The sequence below is a fragment of the Botryllus schlosseri genome, chromosome 14 (genome assembly GCF_051294905.1).
Source record: "Botryllus schlosseri isolate E-star chromosome 14, Bs_hap1, whole genome shotgun sequence".
Classification (NCBI taxonomy): domain Eukaryota; kingdom Metazoa; phylum Chordata; class Ascidiacea; order Stolidobranchia; family Styelidae; genus Botryllus; species Botryllus schlosseri.
In genome coordinates, this window is record NC_137249.1 from 16,742,234 (window position 1) to 16,768,664 (window position 26,431).

The 26,431-nt window shown below is 40.1% G+C and overlaps 1 protein-coding gene and 3 long non-coding RNA genes across 5 annotated transcripts in view; 2 read left to right on the forward strand and 2 right to left on the reverse strand.

The window, feature by feature from the left end:
- LOC145456426 (uncharacterized) overlaps positions 1-21,674 on the reverse strand; it is a 32,883-nt gene extending 11,209 nt beyond the window's left edge. The window contains exons 1-3 of one of the 2 annotated variants that reach the window (XM_080334544.1): positions 21,551-21,674; positions 6,018-6,052; positions 319-544 (exon numbers count right to left, since the gene is read on the reverse strand). In XM_080334544.1, the coding sequence (XP_080190670.1) occupies positions 319-544; positions 6,018-6,052; positions 21,551-21,629 (340 nt within the window). In that variant the 5' untranslated portion in view covers positions 21,630-21,674. Of the gene's footprint in view, positions 1-318; positions 545-6,017; positions 6,053-8,052; positions 8,301-21,550 lie in introns of those variants that run through there. The other variant, XM_080334545.1, reaches the window with a different exon arrangement.
- Positions 12,009-13,726, forward strand: LOC145456455 (uncharacterized). Its single transcript, XR_013920606.1, has 2 exons — positions 12,009-12,901; positions 13,278-13,726. It is a non-coding gene; the product is annotated as an uncharacterized LOC145456455 (long non-coding RNA).
- LOC145456453 (uncharacterized) lies at positions 13,035-19,183 on the reverse strand. The gene is made up of 2 exons (XR_013920604.1): positions 18,240-19,183; positions 13,035-13,244 (listed from the first exon to the last, which is right to left on the reverse strand). It is a non-coding gene; the product is annotated as an uncharacterized LOC145456453 (long non-coding RNA).
- Positions 21,675-23,215: 1,541 nt separating the features above from the next.
- LOC145456459 (uncharacterized) overlaps positions 23,216-26,431 on the forward strand; it is a 183,882-nt gene continuing 180,666 nt past the window's right edge. Inside the window, exon 1 of the long non-coding RNA XR_013920610.1 lies at positions 23,216-24,675. This is a non-coding gene — a long non-coding RNA (uncharacterized LOC145456459). The remainder of the gene's footprint in view (positions 24,676-26,431) is intronic.

Genomic DNA, 26,431 nt, shown 5'->3' on the forward strand with positions numbered 1-26,431 from the left:
GAATCAAGCTCTGCACCTTTCGCATAGCCCAATTTGCAGCTTTTGACAATCCATGCGAACGAATTACGATCGTTTTCACAACTACTTACTTACTTGAGTAGATTTTAAATCAGTCGATTCTACTTCTACTTCAAGTAGTTTTAGGTTGCTTATGGAAGAAGTACTTCTACTCCTACTTGAGTAGATTTTTTCGTCGCTACTTCTACTTCTAGTTGATTAGCTTTCTTGACTACTTTGACCACCTCTTGTTACCAGAGTCATCCTCGTGTAATACAGTCGTTTCAGATTGAGGATAAAGTTCAGACATAGTAAACTTACTTGTATCTCTAAATAAGAGGTACAGTAATAACCCAATATTTCCAGAAGAGCCTTCTGAGCGTGATGGCGATGATCTCGGTTGACCATAAGATGAATATGGACTGGGGAGAAGAATTACCCTTCTTCTGTTAACGGTTGGGTATGGTTGTCTTTGTTGCGTGATGACACGATAGGGCATTTGCTGAAATGTTTGTCTTCCCTGAGCTATAGCCGGATATAGAATTTGCTGAAATGTATCAATCAGTTTATCACCACGAAAAAGAAGTTGCTTTTTAAGAAACCATCCGGAGAATATTATGTTTTGAAATCACCATCATATTATAAAACACGTGCCTGTACACGAGTGGTTCTTAACCTTGTCGCCAGCGCCACCCCGCCCCTCCAGGGGGCGATTTGGATTTTGAAGTGTTATTGAACAATAGATATTGAATCTTGCTGCACACAGCGTGTCTAAATCTGAGGAAGTGGCCCAATACAACTTTCGGAAGTGAGAGGCCGTTGTTTAGTAGACACACTTTGAAGTCTTGTGGCGAAAATGATCGAATGAATATCATTGTATCTGAGAGCCACATAGTGAAGTTGTCGGAACACCCCCTTTCTTACCATAAATAAATGATTCTGTGAGGTGTTGTGACTAGGGTTAAAGTTGGAACAAAAATCAATTTATGGCAAACATGTTTTAAACATGGCCCTTATTTAAAACACTTTTTTATTGTTTTTTTTTATTTAGTTTTTTTTGTCATGGCGTCACCAATATTTAATTGTCACGTGACACTGCAGTGACATTGACAATTGAAGATGTAGGGTAAATATGGCTCCTTTGACAAAATAGGCTTCTGACTCCTGTCATCATAGTGTCCTATATGGTGTGGACATAGGCGCCGACTTACGCGGTTACGAGGTGGCGCAGCCACCTCGTGAGCATATTTGCGAGGTGGCGGCCACCTCGTACAAAATGCTCAAACGCTTAAGTGATTTGTGACCAGTAATTAGTAATCAGGCGAATCGATGCGACCTCGTTAGAGACGTCTTCGATTTCGATACGCGCATGTCCCAGGCTCCGAGCCACGGGGTTTAGGGGGTCGAACCGCCCTATTTGAAACGCGAAACCCCGTCATTTTGAAATGATCATTGATCATTCTAACTCTAATACCCAGTTGCAATTATCAGTGTTCCGCGCGGCTAATTTGCGAGAAACGTGTTGTCAATAGGGAGAAAAGTCTGTGATGATCTCCCGCTGAGATGGTTGCGAAATTAGGTCATTCATTCCCGTGCGCGTGGCAATCGTCGCTAGCCTGATTTATCGCGTATCGAGCTAGCCTGGTTCCACAGGCTTGAAGAATCGCATCTGCAATAGGCCCAGTTCACACTATATCATCGCTTGCCTGCGCAATCGCATCTGCATTGGCGGCTTCGGCTTGGTGTGCACGATATCATCACTGGCCTACACAATAGCATCTGCAATAGGCCTGGTGCGAAAGCTATCATTGCTGGCCTAACTATCGCGTCTCGGGCATAACATGCTTTGGGTCCTATCTCTCGCTGGTTTTGAGACAATGCGGTCGAGTTTACGCTAATTAGTGATTGTTTTATCTCATATTAACAGACTTTAACGTGCGTAATTAATTCCCGCTAATACTTGAACGTAACGATCAGAAGATGTGTATCATGGATCGAGTTCTGAAAGGCGACAAAGGTTTGAAATCGTTGCCATCAAGTTCAGATTTCGGAAAACTGTCGCCGAGACTGCGTAATACGCGCGCGTATTTAATTGTTCACCAGATATCAGGGCTAATTGACAGCACTCCCGGACTCTTTGGCAAGCTTTTCATACGCCTAAAATCGTCAATACGAAGAGATTATATGATCGCCATTTACACATGTACTTAACCCAAATTGAATCGATGCTATATTGGTAAATTTGAAAAAAATTCAAGTCACCCTCTCCCTAATTTTTCGACTGGCTACGCGCCTAGCGTGTACTGAGAAGCACCATCCTAGATCTCCTCTCCCGACCAGGCACCCAAATAGACGTTCTCCTTTTCTGAAATCTAAATTATGTGCGCCCATATTCGTTTACAAAACCATTCATGAGCTAGCTAGCTTCGTAATAGTCTTGGTAATCGGAGCGTGAAATTGGAGGGTGTGTTGATGTGTTCCTGCAAATTGGAATTCATTTCTGCGCAGATTCGTTTCTCTAACAAGGCTTTGCCAGTGACAATAATCGAGAAATGCAGCAATACAGCCTAAACACCGATATAATGAGAAAACAATTGTCGCGACGAAAGCTACTCAATACGGTGTCAGACTCAAAACCCATTCGTGGCGATTCTGGTTAGAATACACGCTTTCTCATTTGCCATCACCCCATCATCCATATTACTTGTTATCTACTGGATACATTCGTACTCCGAAGTTGTCGCATAAAGTCATTTTTCAGTGTTCCTTTCATTATTAACGTACAGTAGGCCACGCCATGCCATTGTCAAATATTGATGCATCACAAGATTCTGGGTGGCACAAATTCTGATTTTATTCGATTCGTTTGAACAACGATAAACTTGATTGCTGGATGTAGCCTACTCTTTATCGAGAACAACAAGTCAACAATATCGAATATTAATTAAACTATTAGGCATTAGGTAGACAGCGGATTTCTATTGATAAAATTGCGGCATGCGCCCGGAAGTGGAATTAATTCTAGCCCAGGGGTGGCCAACCTGCGGCCGTAGAAGCAAATTTGTGCGGCTATCAACACGTAATTTAATTGGTATGTGTTGGCGGCCGTCGACATGCAAATTGAATTTGCGAATTGACCAATGTACTCCCGGAATGCTTCGCGAAAGTAAATCGGGAAATTCATCAATGCCGCCCAAATCGCTGTTTTAATCAGCAAACAATTGCCGCCATGCGAGTTGGTCAACGCGAATCAAGAAATCGCAATAGACAATTACTGATTGGCTGCGCGATTTCGCGCTGGTAATCATCATTATTGTCTGCTTGAAATATTCGAGAGTAGAGCCCGACCGATATTGGATTTCTGAGCCGATACCGATAAGACCGATATCCAGTACCTCCACCGATAACCCCGATATATTTAGCCGATATTCAAAAGATATGGAATCTAGCTCAAGGCCCATATTTAACACCTCAGAGCATTTCTTTCAACAACTTTACAGCCATTGATATGCTTGAACATGAAATAAATGATCAAGGAACTATAAAAATGTATCAAAAGCACCAATCCAGCAGTTGCAGATTACAGTTCACGAAGCACAATTTCTCGGCCCTTCCTCCAAGGAGTGAACTTCTGTGGTCTTCCATAGATGATGTATATAGTACTAAACACAGTGAGCAGTCTTTCACTTGGTAGCATAGTTAGTGGCACAGCAGGAAATCTTTCTTCATTTCGGTTCCACCGCTCCCTTGCTGGGGATCTTTCCTTCAATGGTTTAACCAAATATTGATATTGATATTCTTCTGACAATGCACCTGGAGCCTTCAGCACATCATTAACAAATAGCTGATGAGAATGTGCAAAACAACTCAAATTGTCCACGTTTGCAACTGCTCCACCCATCCCCCTTTGACCAGCATTTCAACAATCAATTGATCAATATTTTACACTCTTTTGTCAGAATTGACAATGTCATCATGGAATCAGAAATTTTCGTATCAATTAGGCTACTGGCTTTACTCCACGTTTGCTTGATTTTCTTGCCCTCTATGCTCGCATATTTCCTATCATGGTGGCCCCGCAGCCGCAGGCCTCAGTCAGACGACTTCATACATTACTGGTATAATTAGCTCTGTTGGTACCGAACCGGGAAATGTTTCGACGCGACGCTCTTCTCTATCATTACGAGGATCAGTCCAGCATGATTGAAGTTATCATTTCTCTTACTGATTGAAATCTTCTGCAGACAACTATCCATCCAGCTGGTCTCTGTCTTTGATGATCGATTACTGCAGGGGGATTCCCACGAAGTCAGTGGGGCATAACGGTGGTTAGTTATCTATAATATTCAGATAGACACGCCTACTGCCCTGTATGCAGTATGCACTATATGCAGCTTGGCCATTTATTTTTATAATTGACCGTCCTCACGTCTTTCATCGACTTCTTTTGACTCCCTGCCACCATGTTGTGACGTCACGAAAATGGCCGATATTTTTTTACCTTCAATGGCCGATACCGATATTTCTCTCCAAGCGTGATATCGACTCGATATTATCGGCGAGCCGATAATCGGTCGGGCTCTATTCGAGAGTTGTCGTGTGTTACTTGCAAGGCCAGTGCGTATTGTATTTCGTTACTCAACGCGACGAATTGCGCGTGAATAACATTGATGCAACTGCAGATCATCAGTGACGTGAATTCCGATTTTTGTTCGATGCATTCCGTCGGTAGCGCAGGCCGCAGTTACACTTTCGAATGATCGTACCGTTTCAAGATGCCATTTAATAATCGACTGCATGGCCGATAACAAAACGTCACGCGAATGGTTCAACTCTGCACGTACGCCAGCGGCATGTAGTAAAGTACGTTTTCGTGCGACGATGACGTCATCGATATGTAACAATTATGACGTCACAAGACTTCGCCACCTCGTAAAAAAATAAAAGTCGGCGCCTATGGGTGTGGACACAGGCAAATATCACGGCTCAGTGAAATTGGTCTATGTCACACTTTCTATTTGGCCAAGTGCAATTTTACGGTAATTTTTAACCGGCTTGCTGAGCGCGAAATTTGATAAAACGCTTATCAATCAAAAGCTACCGCGGTATTGATTGCGAAAATATAAATTTTATTCTGCTCTTGGTCCTGGAACCCCCCAAAATCATCCTCGTATGTTGCATGGAAACGGTCAAACGTAGTTTGGTATTGTGACGCAACGATGCCGTCTGGCAGCAGGTGAGGCGCAGCGCAAACCGCAGCTTATTGGCCATTGTTGTGCAACCGATTGAGCATTTACACTCTCACTCTCGCGCGCACTTTCTCATGAGCTGCTCATACGGCACGGTTGCGTTACATGTAAATTAAATAATATGGGTTGCCTTTTTTCAAGTACATGCAGAGTAAAAAACTGGGTGCAGCATTCCCGCCATTTTATTGAGCTAAATTCAATGTTAATAATGACTAATGAGCATAAAGTATAGGCCTATACCACATTTTCAGATGATTTTTTAGTCGCACAAAGCAATAAAACAGAACAAATTGCAACTTCACCATATCGTCAATCGCAGAGGTGAAATTGGCGTTTATACATTGAGCTCGAACCCGATAGGTATGTGCCCGTACCCTACAGTTGTTATAATAACCTGACGTTGATCCCTAAAATAGAACATACTATTATTGAATCGTTTGGATAGTCGAGTGGTCATTAGGCACGATTCAAGCGCGAAATACTTCAATTAGTCAATTAGGTATGGGCCTACTTACCCGGCAAAACCGGCCCAAATGTTTAGCACAACTCTTGGAATATGGGTGGCGCAGGATCATGTTAATTTTTGACAAGGGGTAGGAGGAAAAAAGGTTAAGATCCACTGGTGTACACCAACCTCTACTTCGATCATTGGTTGGTTACTTTCGCTTGTAAATGAGGAGAAATCACGGATATACTTCTACTAGAGTACAATACTGTTTTATACAGCTGTAAAGAAAGTGAAGGAAAACAATATATTTAACGTTATTTCACCCTGGTCTGAGCATGCCCTCCCATCGTCGCGCCATCTGCAAAGCGAAAGTAAACATGTTAGTAAGCCATCTTGGACCGAATCGTGTGATTGAGCATGACTGCAATTCATGTTACTGCGGCAAGTCATACGTACCCAGGAAACTGCTTAAATATACGGTGGACCCAAAGAATCTGTTTGTTAATCGTCGCTGCATGCGGAATGAAACGCTACCATGATCGTCACCATGACTTCCATTGCGACTAATACTTAGTTTGTTTACTGAATCATGCTAATCATAACCCCCTCCGATTTCGGCTATATACTACCAAAATGACAGCTCCAACCCCAATTCATGTCCATCAAACAGTTTCAATGTCATCAAGCCGAATTTGGTATGACTTGAGCCCCAATGTGTACTACCGGATATGAATTTATGCTAGTACAGGGGTTCTCAAAGGGCGGGCCACAAGAGTAATTTGTGGTGGGTCACAGAGCTGTTTGGGAAATTGTAGAATTGATAAAAGTTAAATTATTTTTGTTCTGTACATATATTCAGAAATATATTAATATTATCGAATTATGCGTAGGCTATTTAAAGCTTTTCATTCGACTTTGATAAGATATAGTGGCAAGTATGGAGTCACAATGTACAAGCCGAAAAGGGAACGGGAAACGGCGGCTTTTGTCCCCCGCTTATGACAACCTGCGGTCAGCATCAACGAAAATAATTTTGAATATATAATACCAGGAAGTTGATGCTGGAGTAACCAAGTATTCCAGCAGTGTCATATGTCATCTGCACATGAAAAGGGTGACATTAAACTCGGACTGAAGTGCATTTGATGATTCGGCAGCTCGTATTATTATAACACACAAAGAGCCACAATTGCAATTTATCATCAATTATCAACTTCCTGTGGTAGTCTACGGCACCACCGCAACGAAATGTCATGGATTGACGATTTAGGGTTGGCACATCAATCTTTGAAGTTGATCTAAAAATTTCCGTACTTGTAATAGTAGGCTATCTCATGAACTGTTGTGTCATTAGATTTAATGTTCCGACATCGCAACTTTGATAAGTACAAGACATACTATATGTACAATGTACATTGTACAGCTTGCATAATAAAAAAAAATCTCTATCCACTTCTCTGCAGTATCCCATTCACCAAAGAATTGTTTGAGGTGGGCCCAGAATGGTTATATTGTTCTCCACCAAAGTGGAACTAAACCCAATCACACAGCGGATGTGGGAATTGGATCATTGAAGTTCGCGATGCTAGTGGAACAGCGGAAGTACACAAGAGTTAAACGATACTCCAGGGCCGTATAACTGTCGCACCCTCGAAGGGACTCAAAATTATTTCGTTGGTTGTTTGTTGGAGGAGACATATTCAACTCGAAAATTTTAGTCGCGCGTCGCGCGATTTCCTGTCCTCGCAGGCCTACATTTAAATATGACTAGTAGGAGAAAATGTGCCAATTTCAGAGAAATATGCATATCGACGGCGCTGATTAGCCTACCACACATCGAACGGGACTATGACTCTGGGATAAGAGGTTGGCTACAGAACATTCCCAATCCCAAAAATGGGCCAAAGCTACAAGAAGGCTGAGAACCCCTGTGCTAGTACATGCGTTAGTATTGTTTTCACTACTGACTCGTTATCCCCCATTACACATGCATGGTATGGTTGTAGGTATACCAATCGAAAGTGCCATACCCTGACAGGTTTTGCCAATTTACCATTTAGGGTGCTATATTTAGCAATTGTATTGTGTATTTGCCACTGAAAATGCGACCTAGCGATTATGGACGGATCTGGAGACATTTAAAAATATATATTTAGCGTATTTTTACAACGATGCTCTGTCAGGATCAGCTCGGAGCAGCAAATATCATCGATAATAATGTTTGCGGTACCTATGGTGACGCAACCTTCGACGCCAATATGAATAATGTACGCGTATTTTGTTTCCTGTACTGAGCCACTGTCACAATAAATCCAATCCAACGGCTGCGAAATAAATATTAACCTGCATTTTGCTTACCTGTCAAACTTTTCCCTAAACCAGTTCCGAGTATTATAAATAAAGGTAGGAAATTCTTGTACATATTCAAATCCATCTTACAGCTTTAGTTCATTAACGACTTTACACGATGACTGTATGGTGATGCTTCAATGTCACGCATTTATAAATAAGTGCTATGCGTTACTGTTGAAGATATTTTCGCATATCATCGTACCAGCACCGGGCATGCCCTTTGGGCATACTACACGTTCTACAGAAAAATATTGGGTGGCTAATTGCAAAACATGACGTTTCCAATGTCGTTCCAACGTCCATTAATTAATTATGAGATCAAGTAAAATTAATATCTCTACTTATAATGCTAATATCGACACTACGTACCGCTTTAATTCAGCCAATCCAGAACGAAATGCATCAGACTGCAGGGATGGAAAACCTGCGGCCGCAGAAGAAAAAGAATTGCGTGGCCGTCTAAACGTAATTAATCTAACTGCGCCAATCATCCTGTGAAGGCAGTAAATACTACTTGAGATTTTGCGTCAGCTCTTGTTCTTGAAGTTCTACTTCTTGCTTGGAATAAATTGTGCAAGCTGTCGAATAGTTTAGTGTCTCTTAGCCCATCAAGTTCTTACTTTTACCTTGGCATCTACTGTGCGTCTACGTCATGTGTTCTCAAGGAGGGGGGGGCACGGGAACATTTTGAGATGGGCCACTAAGCTATTTGGAAAATTGTAGAATTATTGTAAGTATAGGTATATTTGTTATGTTATGAGCTCAAGAAATTAATCATATAATCGGCTACATAAAGCTTTTCATCCGACTATGATGAGACGTATGGGCAGGTATGGAGTCACAATGTACAAGTCGAATACAGGAGGGGAAACGGCACCACCGAAACGAATCGTATTGGATTGGGGATTAAGCGGAGCGCATTAATCTTTGGAGTCGGTTTAAAATGTCCGGCCATGAAATCATTGTACATAATGTAGGAGTCACATGAATGGATTGTATCATTATATTGGATGTTCTGTCATCGCAGCTTCAGTAGGTACAAGACATACAATGTACAATTGTACATTGTGCAGCTTGCATATAAAATAATCTTCCTCCATGTCTCTATAGTAGAATTGTTTGAAGCTGGCCCAGAATAATTAGCTCATATTATTCTCCACAATGGCGGAACTAAAACCCCATTCATACAGTGGATGTGGGGATTAGATCATTGTGTTTCGCGACGCGAGTGGGGCAGCAGACGATCACAATGTACACAAGAGTTATAGCCTACGATCTACCAGGGCCGTAACCGCCGCCCCAAACCCCAGAGAAATAAGCTCATCGTCGCCGTCTATTACCACGCATTGACCAGGACTATGACTCTAAGATAAGATGTGGGCCATAGAACATTTCCAAACCGGAAAATTAGCCATGGGTCTCCCCATCGTACAGCTTTAGTCCAATAACGACTTTACGCGATCAGCGTTTGGTGATGTTTAGGTATCACGCATTTAAAGTTAAGTGTTTAGTGTCGTGCGTTACACATATTTTCGTACATCCGACATGTCCATTGGGCATACTACGCTACTCTACCGACGAATAATGTGAGACTAAATGGAAATAATGAAGTTTACAATACCGATAAACGATCATGCATTTTGAGATCAAGAAAAATTGATATCTCTACTTATAATCTTCTATCACCGCTTCATACGAACGAACCCAGAAAAAAATCCATTAAACCAAAGCTATTAGCATCTGTTTAAATCTATGACATTTAATACTATGTTTAAACTAAGATTACCGTATTTTCGTGGCCCAAAATCATGACGCTCTTTAGTTCTCACTATAGCGGCGTTTGAAATGAGGTATGGGCCGGCCACATTGTCTGTCTATATGATGTCACACAAACAATGCTTTGCCAATCCGCTGGACGCCTCCCCCCTAAAAAAAACAATCCTGTCGAAATGTTAATCTTGAACCCCCATTGAACGACTATTACGGGCCATTTCAACAATCTCCTTTATGCATACCATTCCAAAAAACTCACACATACTGTATATCCCGGAGCGAACCAAGCCTGAGATAGACAATGCCATTCTGGAAGGTACCGGAACAGGTAACGGTGACCTCCGGACTCATCTCTATTTATTCATATTGGCTTGCAATACGTAACGAAATCGCGAGTATTATTAATGTTACGAAAGGTTATTGGGATTCGTTCTCTAGTTGCGCGAGGCGCGAAGTATTTTGCCGAGCCCTAATTACCTATACTATCAAATATTCATCATTACCAAGTCCATATCTAATATGATTTAGTGGTGGAGCTGATGGCAGGAACGTAACTGGAAAAAGATGGGGGAAATGACAACTGACAACATACAAATGCTCGGACTAAAATCCGGACATTTACGGACATTTGAGCATATTTTATCAATCTCCCGCGTAGTTCTGAAATTCTGAACATGTCAGTGAAACCAGAGATGCCACTGAGATATTTTGGAAAAACCCAGATTTGGACGTTGAAAAAACCCAGAAAAACCCAGATCCTATATTTCACTCAAATTTATATGATATAGCTGCAAAACAGTGACTGAGAGTCATCAATGACAGTTATACGGACATAGAAGAAGTTTTAGCCTTTGATATTGAAATCCCAACTGTTCATTTTCGTAATATACATTTTGCTCAGTTAAATGAGCAAATCCCTCGAAATATGATGCTTTCCTCTCGACACATTGCTACGGGCATTCGGTATGGAGGGGTGGTCAATACGTAGTTTATTATATATTCGTAATGTTTGTCACAATGCTAATTCCCATCTATGATGAGGATGATTATAGGGTAGTTCCAGTGACTGCGAGCTGACCAGATATATTAAAAATAGCTTTCGATTCAATAAACCTGGGACAAGCACTTTTATCTGGGATGTTAAGTCGAAAAAGAAACCGCCAGATCATGAAATTAAGGGTACATTTGAATTTGACAAACCCCTCTCCCTCTGAATAACTTGTCCGGGTGGCCAAACTGTCTCTTTGAGTGTCCCTGTTGAAAGTGAATATACTCTAATATCAACATGGTAAATTAGTTAGATCAACATTTGGTCTTTCCATGTGCATTAATTGCATACTTTACAGCAGTTATACATACTATTTACTGACACGCAACGAATTTGTTGCAGCGCTAGCATTCAAGTCCTAAATCGTTTTGAATTGCAAAACAAATGCTCCAGAGTTGCCTTGTGAAAATGACTTTCTGCGACCTAGTAGTCAGTATTCAATTAAGCTCTCTCATCACGCCAAGACCTCTCATTTTAATAGTAAATGGGTCTCTTTAGACTCAATCACAGTAGAATCCGTCGATATTATGAGATCTTACTAAGCTAATATTCAATTTTGCGCCGTAAAATTGACCTGACAAACATGATGTTGAAAAAACCCAGATTTCAAGCACAAAAACCCAGAAACCCAGGTGATGCTCGAAAAACCCAGATCTGGGTGGAAAAACCCAGGAGTGGCATCTCTGAGTGAAACACCGGTCATATGGCAACCCTAGTATTAACCAATGAGCTTGATCACCACTGCATGTCATTACAGAAATTAAAACGCCGGAGATCTAGAAATCGATCTTACTCATTGAAATACAATAGAAATCTCAAATCGGCTATACACCATTGTCGATTACGATTGTTCAAAATGCTCACTCACGTTGAGTCACAGACATATATACGGAGATGTCAAAAGTAGTCTTGAAAGCTGCTCTATAGTAGACTTGAGGTATCGACTTGCGTACTTCGAGAAATTAGAAGTAGTTCATTTCTGATTCCCTCTGCATACATAGCGTATCATTCGACACATGGCTAACTTCCGATACATACGACCCGCTTTACTAATATACGCTGTTGCAGGACTGTGACGGTTTACCCTGTGTTTTCATGGAATCGGAGTTAACCTCAGATCGATTCCCGATGGTATTGCAGCAGCAGATATGATCGTTAAGCCTTTGGTCCCATCTTGTCGCGCATGGGTGTAATCACATCGCATGGTGCCTTGTATATCGCATGGTAATTGCGCGTGTCTTATGAACCGGCGATTGTTATTATATATCCATTAACTCCACTATATATCGCACAAAGTCAATAGACACTTACGTGACCTTTGACACGAACCAATCAGGTTGCAGCAGGATGTAAACAAAGAACAAGGCCGGGCAATCTCACTATGAGCGCTTATGGAAAAGGGTTGAAAAATGAAGGTTTTTCGCAAAATTACATTGAATTGGGAATAGCTGGCTTTGGTGAATGTTAATAGCGTAGAGCTAGTATGTATTTGCAGTGTTCTAACCTACAATAAACATGAATGGTGGCAAGCACTCATCAGCATGGTATGTCGAAATGAATGGATTTCTGACAACTTTTCGGATGAAGCAACTATTGCTGTATTATCCTTAGTCCTTAGTCGTACACAATGGGATTGTCGTACCGAAAGCATGTATTAGATTAATCTTGAGTGAGGATATGTGGGGTATTCAGTATGTGGGCTTGGCGTTACAAGCGTTCTATTTATGAAATCGTATAGTACAGTCTACAGTCTGCATCATTATCTAGCAAATTACTGTTACACTGGACACTTGTCTGCATATTCAATGATCATATTAATATGATATATGTTAGGCAACATGATCAGTTCCCAGCTGAAATCGTCATTTTTTGTTCTAGCTCATGTATTGAATCAATCAGGACAAATGCCGGATAACCACTGCGCTACCACTGCCTGTGTAACTTAGAGATGGCTACTCAGACCATTCCTGGTGTGCGCTTGTACCTTTCCCAGAGCCAATAACATGCATGGAAGAATGTAAAATCTGGATAAAGGCATGTGGACTTCCTTGTAGTCATCTGAATTCTCATTTTATTAATAAAATGACATATCTATTATTGCACCAAATATATGGAATCGTGACATAATTTAGATGAAACAATTCTGTGTTTCAAAATGAGTACAATCTGAAATGCAGTCACACTTGATGCCACAATCGACTTGGAGTGTGTCTCGTTTTATTCCACTCCAGTTTTGTTGCTTGATGGTGTGTAATGGATTGAAACTGCTGAGAGCAATATATTCAATAATGAGATGAATAGTTGAAATTGGTAGCACTGATACGTTGCATGAGTCGGACGAGTACGCCTTGATAGGTGCCTGCACAGCAGTGATGCTCTGTAAAATAAACATATTAAATATTTTGTGCAGGCTTGATGGATATCTTATATGAAGCTGCAGAAAGAGGAATTTGATGGATAAAACGCAAGAAAATCAAATTTCTGGAAGAAGTAGAAGCACAAAACAGGAAACCCGTCCAGGAAAATTACAAATTGACGGACAATTATTGCTAGTGAAGTTTAGTTCTCGGAGGAGCATCATAATGTCAAAAGATGCGGAGAAGCTGAAATTTTATGCTAGACTACATTAAATTCTTTCTGAATTGCCCGACTTATCCTACTGACGTCAAATTTATAGTATTGCTGTAAGCATAGTATGAAACCATTGGGTCAACCGTATATAACTGCTTCATTAGATTTCGATTTGGCCATGTAGATATGTGGATCTTAAAAAGGCACCATTTGCATTCATTCATGATTTCTCAAAACTAGAATGATTATTGACTGTCAATAAATCACATACAACTTTGAAAGGATTGATGGATTGTGGTGCACTTACTTTTGTGCAGGAACTGTTCACAGGGAAATATTAGTGAAATATGTGGATTCGACAAGAAATGTGAGAAAATGATGGAGTTCAGCTATGGTGAACCAGGAAATGCTATCATGGCAGAAAAGGGATTCAACATTGAGTCTGATTACAGTGGTGGCTTTTGGGGTAGGCGAGGTAGGCGGTCGCCTAGGGCCCCCCTGGTTCATTTACGCGCTTTCGAGGACCCCCCCTCCTCGGTTTACGCGCTTTTTCCAACTATTTCTCCGGTTTACGCGCTTTTTTTCAAGTATTACCATTTTCTGAATAACCGCGGAATCCTTGTATCAATAAAGAATATGGTATTGTACAGTAAAGACAGGTCAATCATCAAATCTCATTTTTTAGTAATCATTTTACGAATAACCACAAAAATCCATGCGCCAATTTAGAATATGGTACCGTAAGCAGTAGTCGATCATTAAATTTCTGCGCTAGTTGCAAGAGCTCACTTTGATTTGATGATCTCTATCTATTTTGCCATTAGCTAAAGGGCCCCCCCTCCTACATTTACGCAAATGTTATCATTTTGCAAATAACTGTGAAGATACATGTACCCATGTAGAATGTAATACCGCACACAGAAGTCAATCATTAAATTACTGCACCTGCTAAAAGCTTACTTTGATTTTATGAGGGGGGGCCCCTTCTTCATTTACGCGATTTTTGGTTATCATTTTACGAATAACCGTGAAAATATATGTACCCATGTAGCATATGGTACCGTAAACAGTAGTCGATCATTGAATTTCTGCATCCGCTTAAAGAGCTTACTTCGATTTTATTAGCCCCCCCTCCTACATTTATGCGAATTTTAGTTATCATTTTGCGAATAACCGTGAAAATGTATGTACCGATGTAGAATATGGTACCGTAAACCGTCGATCATTAAATTTCTGCATCTGCTAAAAGAGCTTACTTTGATTTTATGAGCCCCCCCCCCTTACATTTATGCGAATTTTAGTTGTCATTTTACGAGTAACCGTGAAAATATATGTACCCATGTAGAATATGGTACCATAAACAGTAGTCGATCATTAAATTTCTGCACCTGCTAATAGAGCTTACTTTGATTTTATGAGCCCCCCTCCATTTATGCCAATTTTAGTTTATCATTTTGCGAATAACCGTGAAAATACATGTAGGCCTACCCATGTAGAATATTGTCTTGTAAACGGTGTTCGATAATTGAATTTCTGTGCTTGTTAAAAGAGCCTACTTCGATTTTATGTTAATGAGGTCATATTGTAAGTTGTAACATGGAATGAATTATTATTGAGTATATATTTCCTAGTGGCAGCAGTGTATATTTCAGTGCATCAAAATTTTCCAGTATAAGTTTGTGAGATTCTACTTGCTAGCTCTTGAGTCTTGATGCCAGCTTACATATGATACCGTATGTTAATTGATAATGAACCGTGTTCACACTGAGCCTGAATATTAAAAATATCAAAGGAAATAGTCATTTGAAAGCCAATGAAAGCATAGGCTATTATAGCCTATATATTGTTGTTTACTGAGCCATTCTCTTGACTCAACATATAAGTTGTGAATTGGGCCTTTTCTGAATGGAAATCCATTCTCAGGGTTGTCATGATGGTAAATTTATTCATTTCTTGTCTGCGGATTAGCAGCGTATTTTCAAAGCTTTACCATGCTCAATGTGCACCCGGTACAGTCAGTCAGAAAGTGTTTATGGTGCTGTCAGAAAGTGTTTTTTTATCACAGGTGGATGTCTTTTAATGGGTGGTGTACTATAGATAGATATGCAATACATCTTGCATGCAGGAATGTTTCTAGCGGCCTGATGCCTGATATTTTATGCCTCAAAAATCTATGTCGATACTTGAAAGGTTTGAATGGCTATCATTGAGAAAGGTGTACGAAAGGCTACATATATTCAATTTGTTGTGAGGTTGATAATTTAATGTGATGTCACAGAAAAAGACCAAAATGTGACCAAACAATTAGCAATGGAATCAATTTCAGCAGGCCAGAGGAAAGAATTAAATGATCACAAGGCAAGTTTTTGCAACTTTTTTTACAGCTTCTGGCAGCTTCCTAAATACTCGGAAGTTATGTAGTATGGTGTTTTAAGCTGTTTGGAGGAATCTTACATTGCGACTTTTCTTCATTTTTTCAAGCAACTTTTTGCAGCTTTTCGATTTTTCATGCAACTCACTTTTTACTGGAAATATTTGGTACTTTATGTAAATGGATCGCTTGATTATCATCACTGTCGTTTAAATTTGAGGTCATTTCTCAGTTGACATACATTCAGGCTAGACCGCCGTAAATTATATTAGCCTACTACTGGGTCAATTTTTTCAGGCTATTGATTTTGTTGAAGGCGCCAACACTGAGTTTTGCGACAGTGCCTTGGATACGCATCGATTCGAGTATCTCATACCTTAATAATGTCAAGAAACTTATCCATAAATGTACTTTTTTAGTGTAACTTAAGTGAAAAATAAATGAAAAATAAATGCAACTTTTTACTTCTACTTTTATGAAAAATATGTGCAACTTTCCACGGATTTGACTGCAACCAAAATTTGCCCTAAGATCAGGTGTTGCATAAGACAATTTTGACCATTACACTCTTGAAATGGGCTACCAGTTCAATATAAATGTGACTCGGTAAACAGCATATTTAGTAAGGCGCACTCGTCAGTTGACAACCGTACCTTTCATTAGCTACGATGAGTTTGGTATCACTCAGTTATATGTTATGTTGTAATTGGTAGCATCAGTATCTCCTAATTACTGCAGTCAAGTATCTGTTACAATGCCGCGAGTACATGCTAAATGTAAGTCAGGATCTCAGAAAAGGAAGTGGTTCAGATTTGGAAAGAAAGTGACAATGCAAATTTTGAACTGCGACACAAATATTTAACCATCTATTTCAGCTCAGGAATGTTCTGCACAAATTGAGGATGATGAAGTTTTTCCACCAACTATATTGCCTTGTAGACTTGAATGATGTAACAGTGCTTTCAAATACGTATATTGTATTTGATTGTAGTGGTCTTTTGTCTAGGCTAGTTGTGGCGTTTTAGGTTTAATCCAACCAGGCAAGTTCTTACAGACAAAAATTTTTTTTCTATAACTTACAATTTTTTCATTAGTGCGTGTTGTTTCGTGTGTGTAACTGTTTATTTACAAATTGCGCTGCTACTATAGTACCGTGTGTCCGTATACTTCAAGGTTTGTTGTTGTTGTCATTGTTACAATGCGAATATCATGGTTTGTGATTTTGATTGTTGCGTCATACTTTGCCGTTTTGATTTTGCTTTTAAATCTATTTAAATCCCTTAGGTGTGCAGTTAACTCTTGAAGAGAGGCACCCAAAAATTATCCGAGTTCAATAAATATTATATTACAATGGATGATGTATTGAAAGCTATATTCTTACTGATCATGGAACTAGCTCTTCACAGGTGATACCAGTACTGATGTGTTCCTGTGGTATTACTGGTGTTGTACCACATTGCCGCACATTTTGCTTTTATGCCTTATCATGCAACAAAATCTTCTTTGTAGCAAAAAGATAGGCCCAATCCAGCACCTGGCTGAAACCTTGACGTGGTGTGCTGGCTTATTACTGATGTCAGCCGACAGCTTTCTGGATTTATGTGGTATATTTGGCGTGCAGTTGCCTTGTTATACTATTATGTCATGCTACATCCCATAATTCTTCTACATATAGGTGGGTCTGGGCACGCGCTGTAGTTAACTTGAGTCACTTGATTTCGAATATACCAAGTCGTTTATTGCACTGTGGCATGACATTATAATTATTTTATATGCTGAAAGTTTCAACATGACGTACAGACAAAGCACTACCGGAACAGTGTATACGTGGTGTAGAACAAAAAAAGTATCGTTAAGCGCTAGTGAGGGGGGTCTGGGGGGCGTAGCCCCCCAGAAGTTGCGATAGATAAGGAGGGCCCCCCCGGAAGTTTCGCCTAGGGCCCCCCCAATCGTAAGGCCACCACTGAGTCTGAAATCAAGAAATTGAATCATTTAAATATTCCTGCACATGATTTGGCACACCGTCAAATGCCTGAGCCACAACAAGAAAGATGGCGAGACAACGTATTCATATTGAACAGCTGATCGGATGTAGCATTGTGTATCAACCAACCAAATATGGACTAATTGCTTACTCTAATTCGAGATTGAAAATTAAAAATGACCGACGCAACATATTTGGCGATTGTGGAAATTCAGTTCCATTGTGAATACCGTAATGCCTAATAGCATGCTACGGATCGTAATTGCGCGGTGCCATGGTCAATGTGTACCAACAGTGCATGTCTATTCATACTATACTCCAGTGGTGTGCATTGAAGCTCATTTAGAGGCCCAATTTGTTGAATGAACAATTCTCCAGGTGAAAATGTACTAGGATTATTTGTGTTTGGTGGAATGTTATAAAACACCAGATACACCAAAATCTACCTTGAGGCAGGAGTTGATCGGTTGTGAGTACGCTCGAAAAATTGATTGTCAATCACGATCGAGCTCACTGAGGCTGATGCAAATCACAATGTAGTCCTTGTAGCTTCAGGTCCTGGATTGTCTTAATCAATGCATATATGCATGAGAGCATATATAAGAACCTAATGTGAAAATAAATCATGGTTACAACATCTATTGCAGGAATCTCTGAAAAAATGTCTTTTGCTTTACTTACCCTGTCTTACAAGTGCAATACGAATCAATAATGGATTTTCTGAGAACGTGTATTTCCATTGAGTATATCTCACTTTTCCGCAAGTTGCGATAACATTGGCTGTTCATTAGAATATTGCTTCCACAAAGAGTGGATTGTCTCCTCAATCTTTGTCCCTAAGTCGTGTACGTAGCGCTCCATGAAATATTTCGTAGCTTTCTCCGCGGTGTTAGAAGAAGATGCTGTTCCACTCAAATCCAGAAATTCGATAGAATCTCCATAGCTGTCAAGTTTCATAATCAATACACAAAAATTGTGATGTGTGGCAGCAGCTGTAATTTATAGCATATATTTCTGAACATGAGATATGCTTGAAAATTTCACTCGAGACCGGCAGCCTATGAAATCGTCAAAATATGCATTACAACAACCCTATAGTATAGTATACAACAATCGTCGCTTAATCCGAAAAGTTGTGCATTTGGACACAGCACGCTGATGCGTACTTACCACCATTCATGTTCATCCTAGACAAAAAGCTGTAACTACATACTAGCTCTACGCTCTTACTATTTATTAAGGCCAGTCATCGCCAATTCAACGTAAATTTGCTTAAAACCTTCATTTTTCAACCATTTCCCATAAGAGCTCATAGTAAGCTTGCCCGGCCTTGTTCTTTGTTTACATTCTGCTGCAATCTGATTGGTTCGTGTCAAAGGTCACGTAAGTGTCTATTGAAGTGAAAACATGAGCATGTTCTATACGCAGTGCGATGTGTGGTTTCTGTATACGCATACTATACACACTAATCAATGATATCAGGTTACTGTAACCGAACAGGAAGCAAACTTACATCAAATAGTCTGATGATATTGCTAGAGGATATCGTGTCGGTATTGGTGTTTATACTAGGGATGGTGTGAACGTGAGGTTCGCGTTCGCGTTCTGTGTGTGAACCTTGGAAATTTCGAGGTTCACGTTCACAAACGAACCTTGGTAGGCTCTGCACTGTGAACCTTTTTCATATATTACAGTTTTCACTTCATTATAATATCTTTGGTTGAAATTTATTGCATTTTAACTGCGGGCCCCTATATGTATGGCGCTAGCAGCATCAACACTAAAATGAACATGCACCTTGGTAATCTCAAAAACTTTACTTGCTTTGTTACAAAAAATTACTCGAAATATCCGGCTTTCCGTTGGTGAATATTTAGTGACTCTATGCTGCGAGCTTGACCCGCAATCACACAACATCAAGAGCGAAATACACTGCATGTAGATAGTCAGCGAATGATGCTTATTAAACCAATCAATGAAATTGATATTGTTGTCTGATGTAAAAAATCTAGCACGCATACGGGTTCAATCTTGACTTCGTATGTTTATTGTATCATAAAACCAAATCCGTGCGATTGGGGTGTTGGCTAGGCAGGGTGGTATACGACTCGGCAATTGAGGCTGATACATCGGACGGATTTTCTTGACCTTTATTTGTTGATAACTTCTTCCATAACGGAAACACCAACAGCATTCAACCCCTTCACAAGCTGCATCGATAATACTTGCTCACTTAGCTGTCCAGGTTAGCATCGCTACATTCACTTTAGATAAGCAGATTTCAAGTTTATACCAGATATAGCTTGCTAACAGGACATATGGCTAAAGCTGTTACTCGTGAGCTGTATACAGATTACGATCGTAAGTCAATGAGATGTATACTCAGAGGTGGTCAAAGTAGTCAAGAAATCTACTCAACAACTCAACTAGAAGTAGAAGTAGCGACGAAAATATCTACTCAAGTACGAGTAGAAGTACTTCTTCCATAAGCAACCTAAAACTACTTGAAGTAGAAGTAGAATTGACTGACTTTAAAAGTACTCAAGTAAGTAAGCAGTTATGAAAACGATCCTAATTCGTTCACATGGATCGTAAAAAGGTGCAAATTGAGCTATGCGATAGGTGACGAGCTTGATTCATATTGATGCATACCAACAGGTATCCAATTTTCGATAGCATAAGTAATCGTCCACATCATGGGATGAAAATGATAGCATTGATATGGAGATGCGATGCTAATTCTCTGTTTTCTCGAACAGCACGTTTTAGAAGATAGCATGGTATGGCGCCATTCCCCATATTATAAGGTCCGTAGTTAAGTCGAAGACCAACACGGAGTGGATATGTTGTATAGGATACGGTGTAAACACTTTGTGCGATTAGTAAACGTTAATAACAAATATGGTGGACCGTAAAAATGCCATATTGTACAGCTTTATTTCCAGAGATTAAAGGCATTACTACACTTGCTTTTATATTTCAACATGTATGTTATCCAGACAAAATAACTGATAATAATTATAACTCAAAGTATATGATACTGGAAATTGAAGGTGAAATATAAATACTAGATCTAAAAGCAGAACATGTATTTCATGCTTTTAGTCCAGAAAGGTTCAAAGGTGGTATGCTAAAACAGCTCTAAAACTAAAAAAAAAGTCAGAGTCCACTTTTCCAGATTTGGACACGCCATGAACATGCTAGATTACGATATGACAACTAAATGCTAGATTGCGAAACATCAGTTTCAAACGTTATGATGAGCCATATATACTGAGACGAATTATTTGATATGGACGAAGGGCGACAATGTGGTGTGAACGGAACCACGCCAACCCTCCACCTAAATTATATTAACCGATAATTTCGTGAAATCATACTGGTCACTCCAGATCCAGCACTGCGCGCGAAGCGCGACAAAAATTCTGGGATTTACCAAACTTTTACGAAAATTTAATGTTGATGTTCCATGAAAACATTCCCGAAATTCCTCAGGCTATCTTCCTGATTGGAAGATTGAACTACTTCTACTTGACAAACTGAAAAAAACGAAAAGTAAGTAAGTAGATCACAAAATATTACGAAGTAAAAGTAGAAGTAGCGAAAATCAGATCTACTTGAGTAAGTACCAGAAGTAGAGGAAAACTACTTGAGTACTTCGAAAAAGTAGATGTACTTCGTTACTGACCACTTCTGTGTATACTTTATATTAGAAAACCAGCGAACAGGGTACAAAGCTAAAGCTATTACTATTTACCTTGCAATTTCTGGATATGACGCAATGCAACACCGTTGCCCGCCAAAGAAACTTTTGAAATCTTCAGCATGATCGCCATTATCTGCACTCGTGACCGCACGTGGCATCGCAAAAGAGCGAAGGGGAAAAGCGGAAGTCAAAGAATGACGCAAAGAAAGAACAACTTCGCTACAGCGGCTGCGCCTTTCTCTCGGCCAGACGCTGAAAGCTCGCTTTTGTGCTGCTGCTGGCGGATAATTTCGCGGTTGTGTGATCTCAAATTGACAGTGCAGAGGTTTACCCACGTTGCTGACTTTACGGAAAATATCCATTTACATGTGAAAAGAGATGAGACACACATGAGTATTTTAGTTAAGCTTTCCAGGGACAAACTTGATAGCTTTATACTCCTCTTTCATCTTGGTGGAATGACTAATTGGTACAGGTGACAATATATTTCCATTGTGCAAAAGTATAATTTTCAGGCTTGACAAGTCGCTTTTTTAACAAACAAAGTTCTTCCATCAGGTAATGTTAATATTGATGGAATAACTGAGAACGACATGGGCGTTCTTCATGGTCAATTATCTATTTATGCGCAGTATTGAAGTAGAAAAATCTAAGATTTACTTCCCACCAAGTGAAATATTCAATGGTAAGATATACAGGGGATTTTAAGCTATTTTATGGGTAGAAATATCTTATTTTCTAGGGCCAATCTGGCAAAACTAATGTGAAATTCGTAATAAGCAACCCTGCGACCCCCAGAAACGGTTCCTAGATGTTCTTTTTTATTTTTATTTCATTTTGTTGACCAGTGAATCTATAGAATGAGACATGGATACGCATCATCTTTTAGATTTTTCAAATTAATGGACAACATTACTATACTACACCAAGTTCAGACAAAATCATTCTTTGGGCGTGTGGAGAAGGATTCCATTTACAATCCTTGTAGTCTTGATCCTGGCCGAAGCAAACTTATTGTTTGAATTGGGGAATATTGCTTTGAACAATTGCGATGTGCAATCGTTGGTAAGGAATGGTTGCTGGTGTCTGACAGTATGGAATGCCCAGGTATCCGAGATGAGCATGGATTAGGATTTTGAAAAACTGGATTTGTGAAACTTTGGTGGATTAGGATTGGATTAGGATTTGAGATTTTTTTTAATGGATTAGGACAGTGGTTCTCAACCTTTTTGACCTCACGGTACCCGTTGAAAATAAAAAATAGTCCGCGGCACACTAGCACAGTGGTTCTCAACATTTTTGGCTTTGGGCACCTGAGAACTACCAGCATGCTTAGCAGCAACCACAGTGACCTTTGCGGATCACTCAAGTAGGATTTGCTCAGCTTCCAAGAAATTAACGGTATCATGGTATCATGGTATCATTTGACACGGGAATCATTTTCAATTCTTCCGCAGCTTAAGTCCCAAAGATTATTTTACAATTCTAGTGCAACTTTCTCCGCTTCCTTTTGAGAATTTGAATTTTTAGCTATTACCTCGGCGCCCACATGCTGCCATCTCATTGAAACTTTGGTCTGCGCTTGTATACCATATTTCGTAAGATTTCTTTGACAATAAACTCTGCCCACTATCGCATTGTCGATGTAATTAACCATCGCATCGAAGAGGCCAAGAACGATCGCCACAAACAAACACGGATGCTTAGAGGCGTATAAAACAGTGGCGGCTCGTCCTATAGGGCAACTGGGGCATTGCCCCACCTAAAATTCTGTTCAATAACAATTCTTCACCATTTATAGACGCACACCTATCTATATAAACCGAAATCACAGCGAAAATCGTATACTTCTTGTCCTTTCGCTTGTAAATGCCCATATATAGCGAAGTCTCTGCGAAAATCGAATTCTCTTCTGTGTTTTCGCTTTGCGAATGCCTAGCCGGGGCTTGCCCCGGTAGCGCTCATAACAAGCTTTCACTGTCTATTCTCTCAAAGCCGCGCACAATAAAGAAACGGTGATTTACTCTCTCCTATTCATAAAATTACCGAGCAACCGGGGCACGATAGCTCTGTGCCCTTAAGGTGTGATGTAACAATCGTATCTATAGCTGAACTCTGTTACCGTCATCTGCGTTTAGTCGACCTTTGCTGGTATAGGTCGATTTTAATGGGGCTTCACACCATGAAAACTCTTGAAACTTGTTATGTCATGTCGTAATGGTGGTATTTAACACTGCCCCAAGTTTCAGGGTTTCTACTTGAAGTTTAGGGTAGTAATTCCGTTTCCGAAGTTGAGTGTGTGCTGATCCGTCATGTATCGCAAACAGATTTTACTCAAAAGCCGGTATTGGTATCCATTGGTTTTGACGATGTTCAATACCGAGATCGGTTATGACATTTGGCACGGTAAATCTTAATGTTAGTATCGGACGCTGTACCAAGTTTTAAGTTTGTCACTGAACTGTGTTAGTGGTAATTTGGTTTCCTAATTCGAGTGAGAGCTGACTAGTCATTTATCGCTAACAGATTATACGCAAAGCCGGTATTGGTCTCTATTGATTTTAACGATGCTCCTTACCTAGATCCGTCATAAGCTTTTGCACGGTATGTCTTGATTTTAGTATCGAACGCTGTGCCAAGTCTCAAGGTTGACACTCATGATTAGGGCAGTAATTTCGTTATCAAGGTCGAGTGTGGTAAAGATGTGCTCCGATCTGACACTTAAGCCTACAACACATTGCGGATTTCACGCAAAAGCCGGTGTATCTGCGGTAACGTTAACTGAGATGATGATATCATTCTCAGTTTGCATTCAAATATTTACTTTGATATTATATTCTCCAATGTCAATTTCACCGTGAAATTGTGGCCTTCAAGCCATTTGCTTACAACCCCCTGTCAAGCGCCATAGTTATTTCGTTTTCGATGGCGGCTAACAGCTGATCACTTGATCAGCCTATTCCTCAGTAAATTTTACGCAAAATTCGGTGTTGGTCTGTTCGCATTAATTTTGACAGTGTACCATACCGAAAAGGGCCATGAGGCCACTTCTCGATAATGTCATGTAACAGTGTACCAAGTTTAAGGCTTTCATCCACGTATTTATTCGGTAATATATTTTCCAAAGGCGATTTCGCAGCAGACCTATAAGACAGTAATAAAAACGTATGTGTCGTGTTACAGTCTTCAGTTTCAAGACCAAAATCTCTTATGCTGTACCGACTACCGAGACCAAATTTCCGAGGCTGCTATTCTTAGTTCTTTAGAATGATGTTTTGGATTCAATGCGAACATGAACCGTGTTGAATCTTTGTTCCGTACGCCGTTTACGCAGTTACCACACTTCAAGTCACAGCTGACCAGCGGACCTCTCGTGGCACATACGTTAAAATCACTGTTGCCGGGAAATTCATGTTACCGTACCATCATTAAGTTACTTGTTTACGTTGGAAAACGCCATTGTGACGTCATCTTGATAAAAGTCGCTTGCAGCCCTTGCCCCACCACCCGATATTGTCACGAGCCGCCACTGGTATAAAAGGATGTCAAACGCATTTCCACGCAGATCATTTTGCTCGCGTACGGTAGCAATACCTCAATAGTTCTACTGACAAACACCGGCACCTAAATTATAGTTCCAACAACCGCCGGGATAATAACCGCAGCGGCCAGAAATTTGTTAACTAATGTAATTAGATCAACTTGACCTCTCTATTCTCAAATTCGTCGCCGGTAACATAATGCTGCGCTCCGAGCCTGCATTTTAACAGTAGTGCCGACACGCTGCCACACAATCGCTTGTAACTCGAATTTGTAAACGTGAACATTACTTCCAAAAGAATTCATTTCTCGGTGGTGATTAGAAAGACGATGAGCATTTGAAAACTGCATTGTCATATACAGGCGCCGCCATGTCTGCTCTTCTCTGCGTTCAATCAACGCAATGTGCGAAACTTAATGCAACCTTCATGGCAGGCTATATGTCAGGTAAAGCGAATTTGCGGGGATATTGATTGCAGACATGGCAGCAATTTTGATTTTTCAAATGTTTTTTCAAACTTCACATCGAGCCCGTTCTTGATTATTGCTCGTTTGCTATAGACTAGAATTATTTAGCGCATAATTTCAAAAATTTCGAAAAATCTCTCGCGGCACACTTGCGAGACGTAAATGGCACACTAGTGTGCCGCGGCACACCGGTTGTGAAACAGTGGATTAGGATTAGGATTGGATTGACCAATTTTCGGGATATTGATGTCCTGTGGCGAATAGTGACAAAGTTTTTCATCCCACCAAAGTTATTTTATGTACTTTGGCTGGCACTCATTAAGCGTTTTATTTCTTTTTACAGAATTATAAGCTTATAATGTAGGCCTAATGGGTGAAATCCTAATTTTCAGATGAGGATTAGGATTGGAATATACAAATTTTTTTGGATTAGGATTAGGATTTGAAGATTCGGACTCTGATTGGATCAGGACATCGAAATTTCAAATCCGCTCATCTCTGCCAGGTACTTTCAGCAACTGCTGCTTTGTAGTCTGTGGTCGTTGGTGCTGATCGACTTGTGAATAATTATTCATCGACTGACTCGAATTATTCATTATCACACGCTCCTTATGTTTTTGAGGTATCAATGTGAGTTGAAATAGCGGTCTTTCCTATGGCGGCCAGGTTAACGTCACAATTGCCCTTGAAGCATCGTTGGAAACCTTTGAATTCTCTCTCATATCGATCACGCAAAACGTTTTTACGCTTGCTCATTTTAACTAATGAGATTTAGACATATTAGTAGCTAAAACTATATGTTCAATACAATTTATATAAATCTATCAATGATTAACAGCTTTACTACTTTTTACCCAAGTGTCGACAGCACTGCGCAAATTTTTCCTATACGCAATAAATGCTACCTTCCCCACAACTTATTCT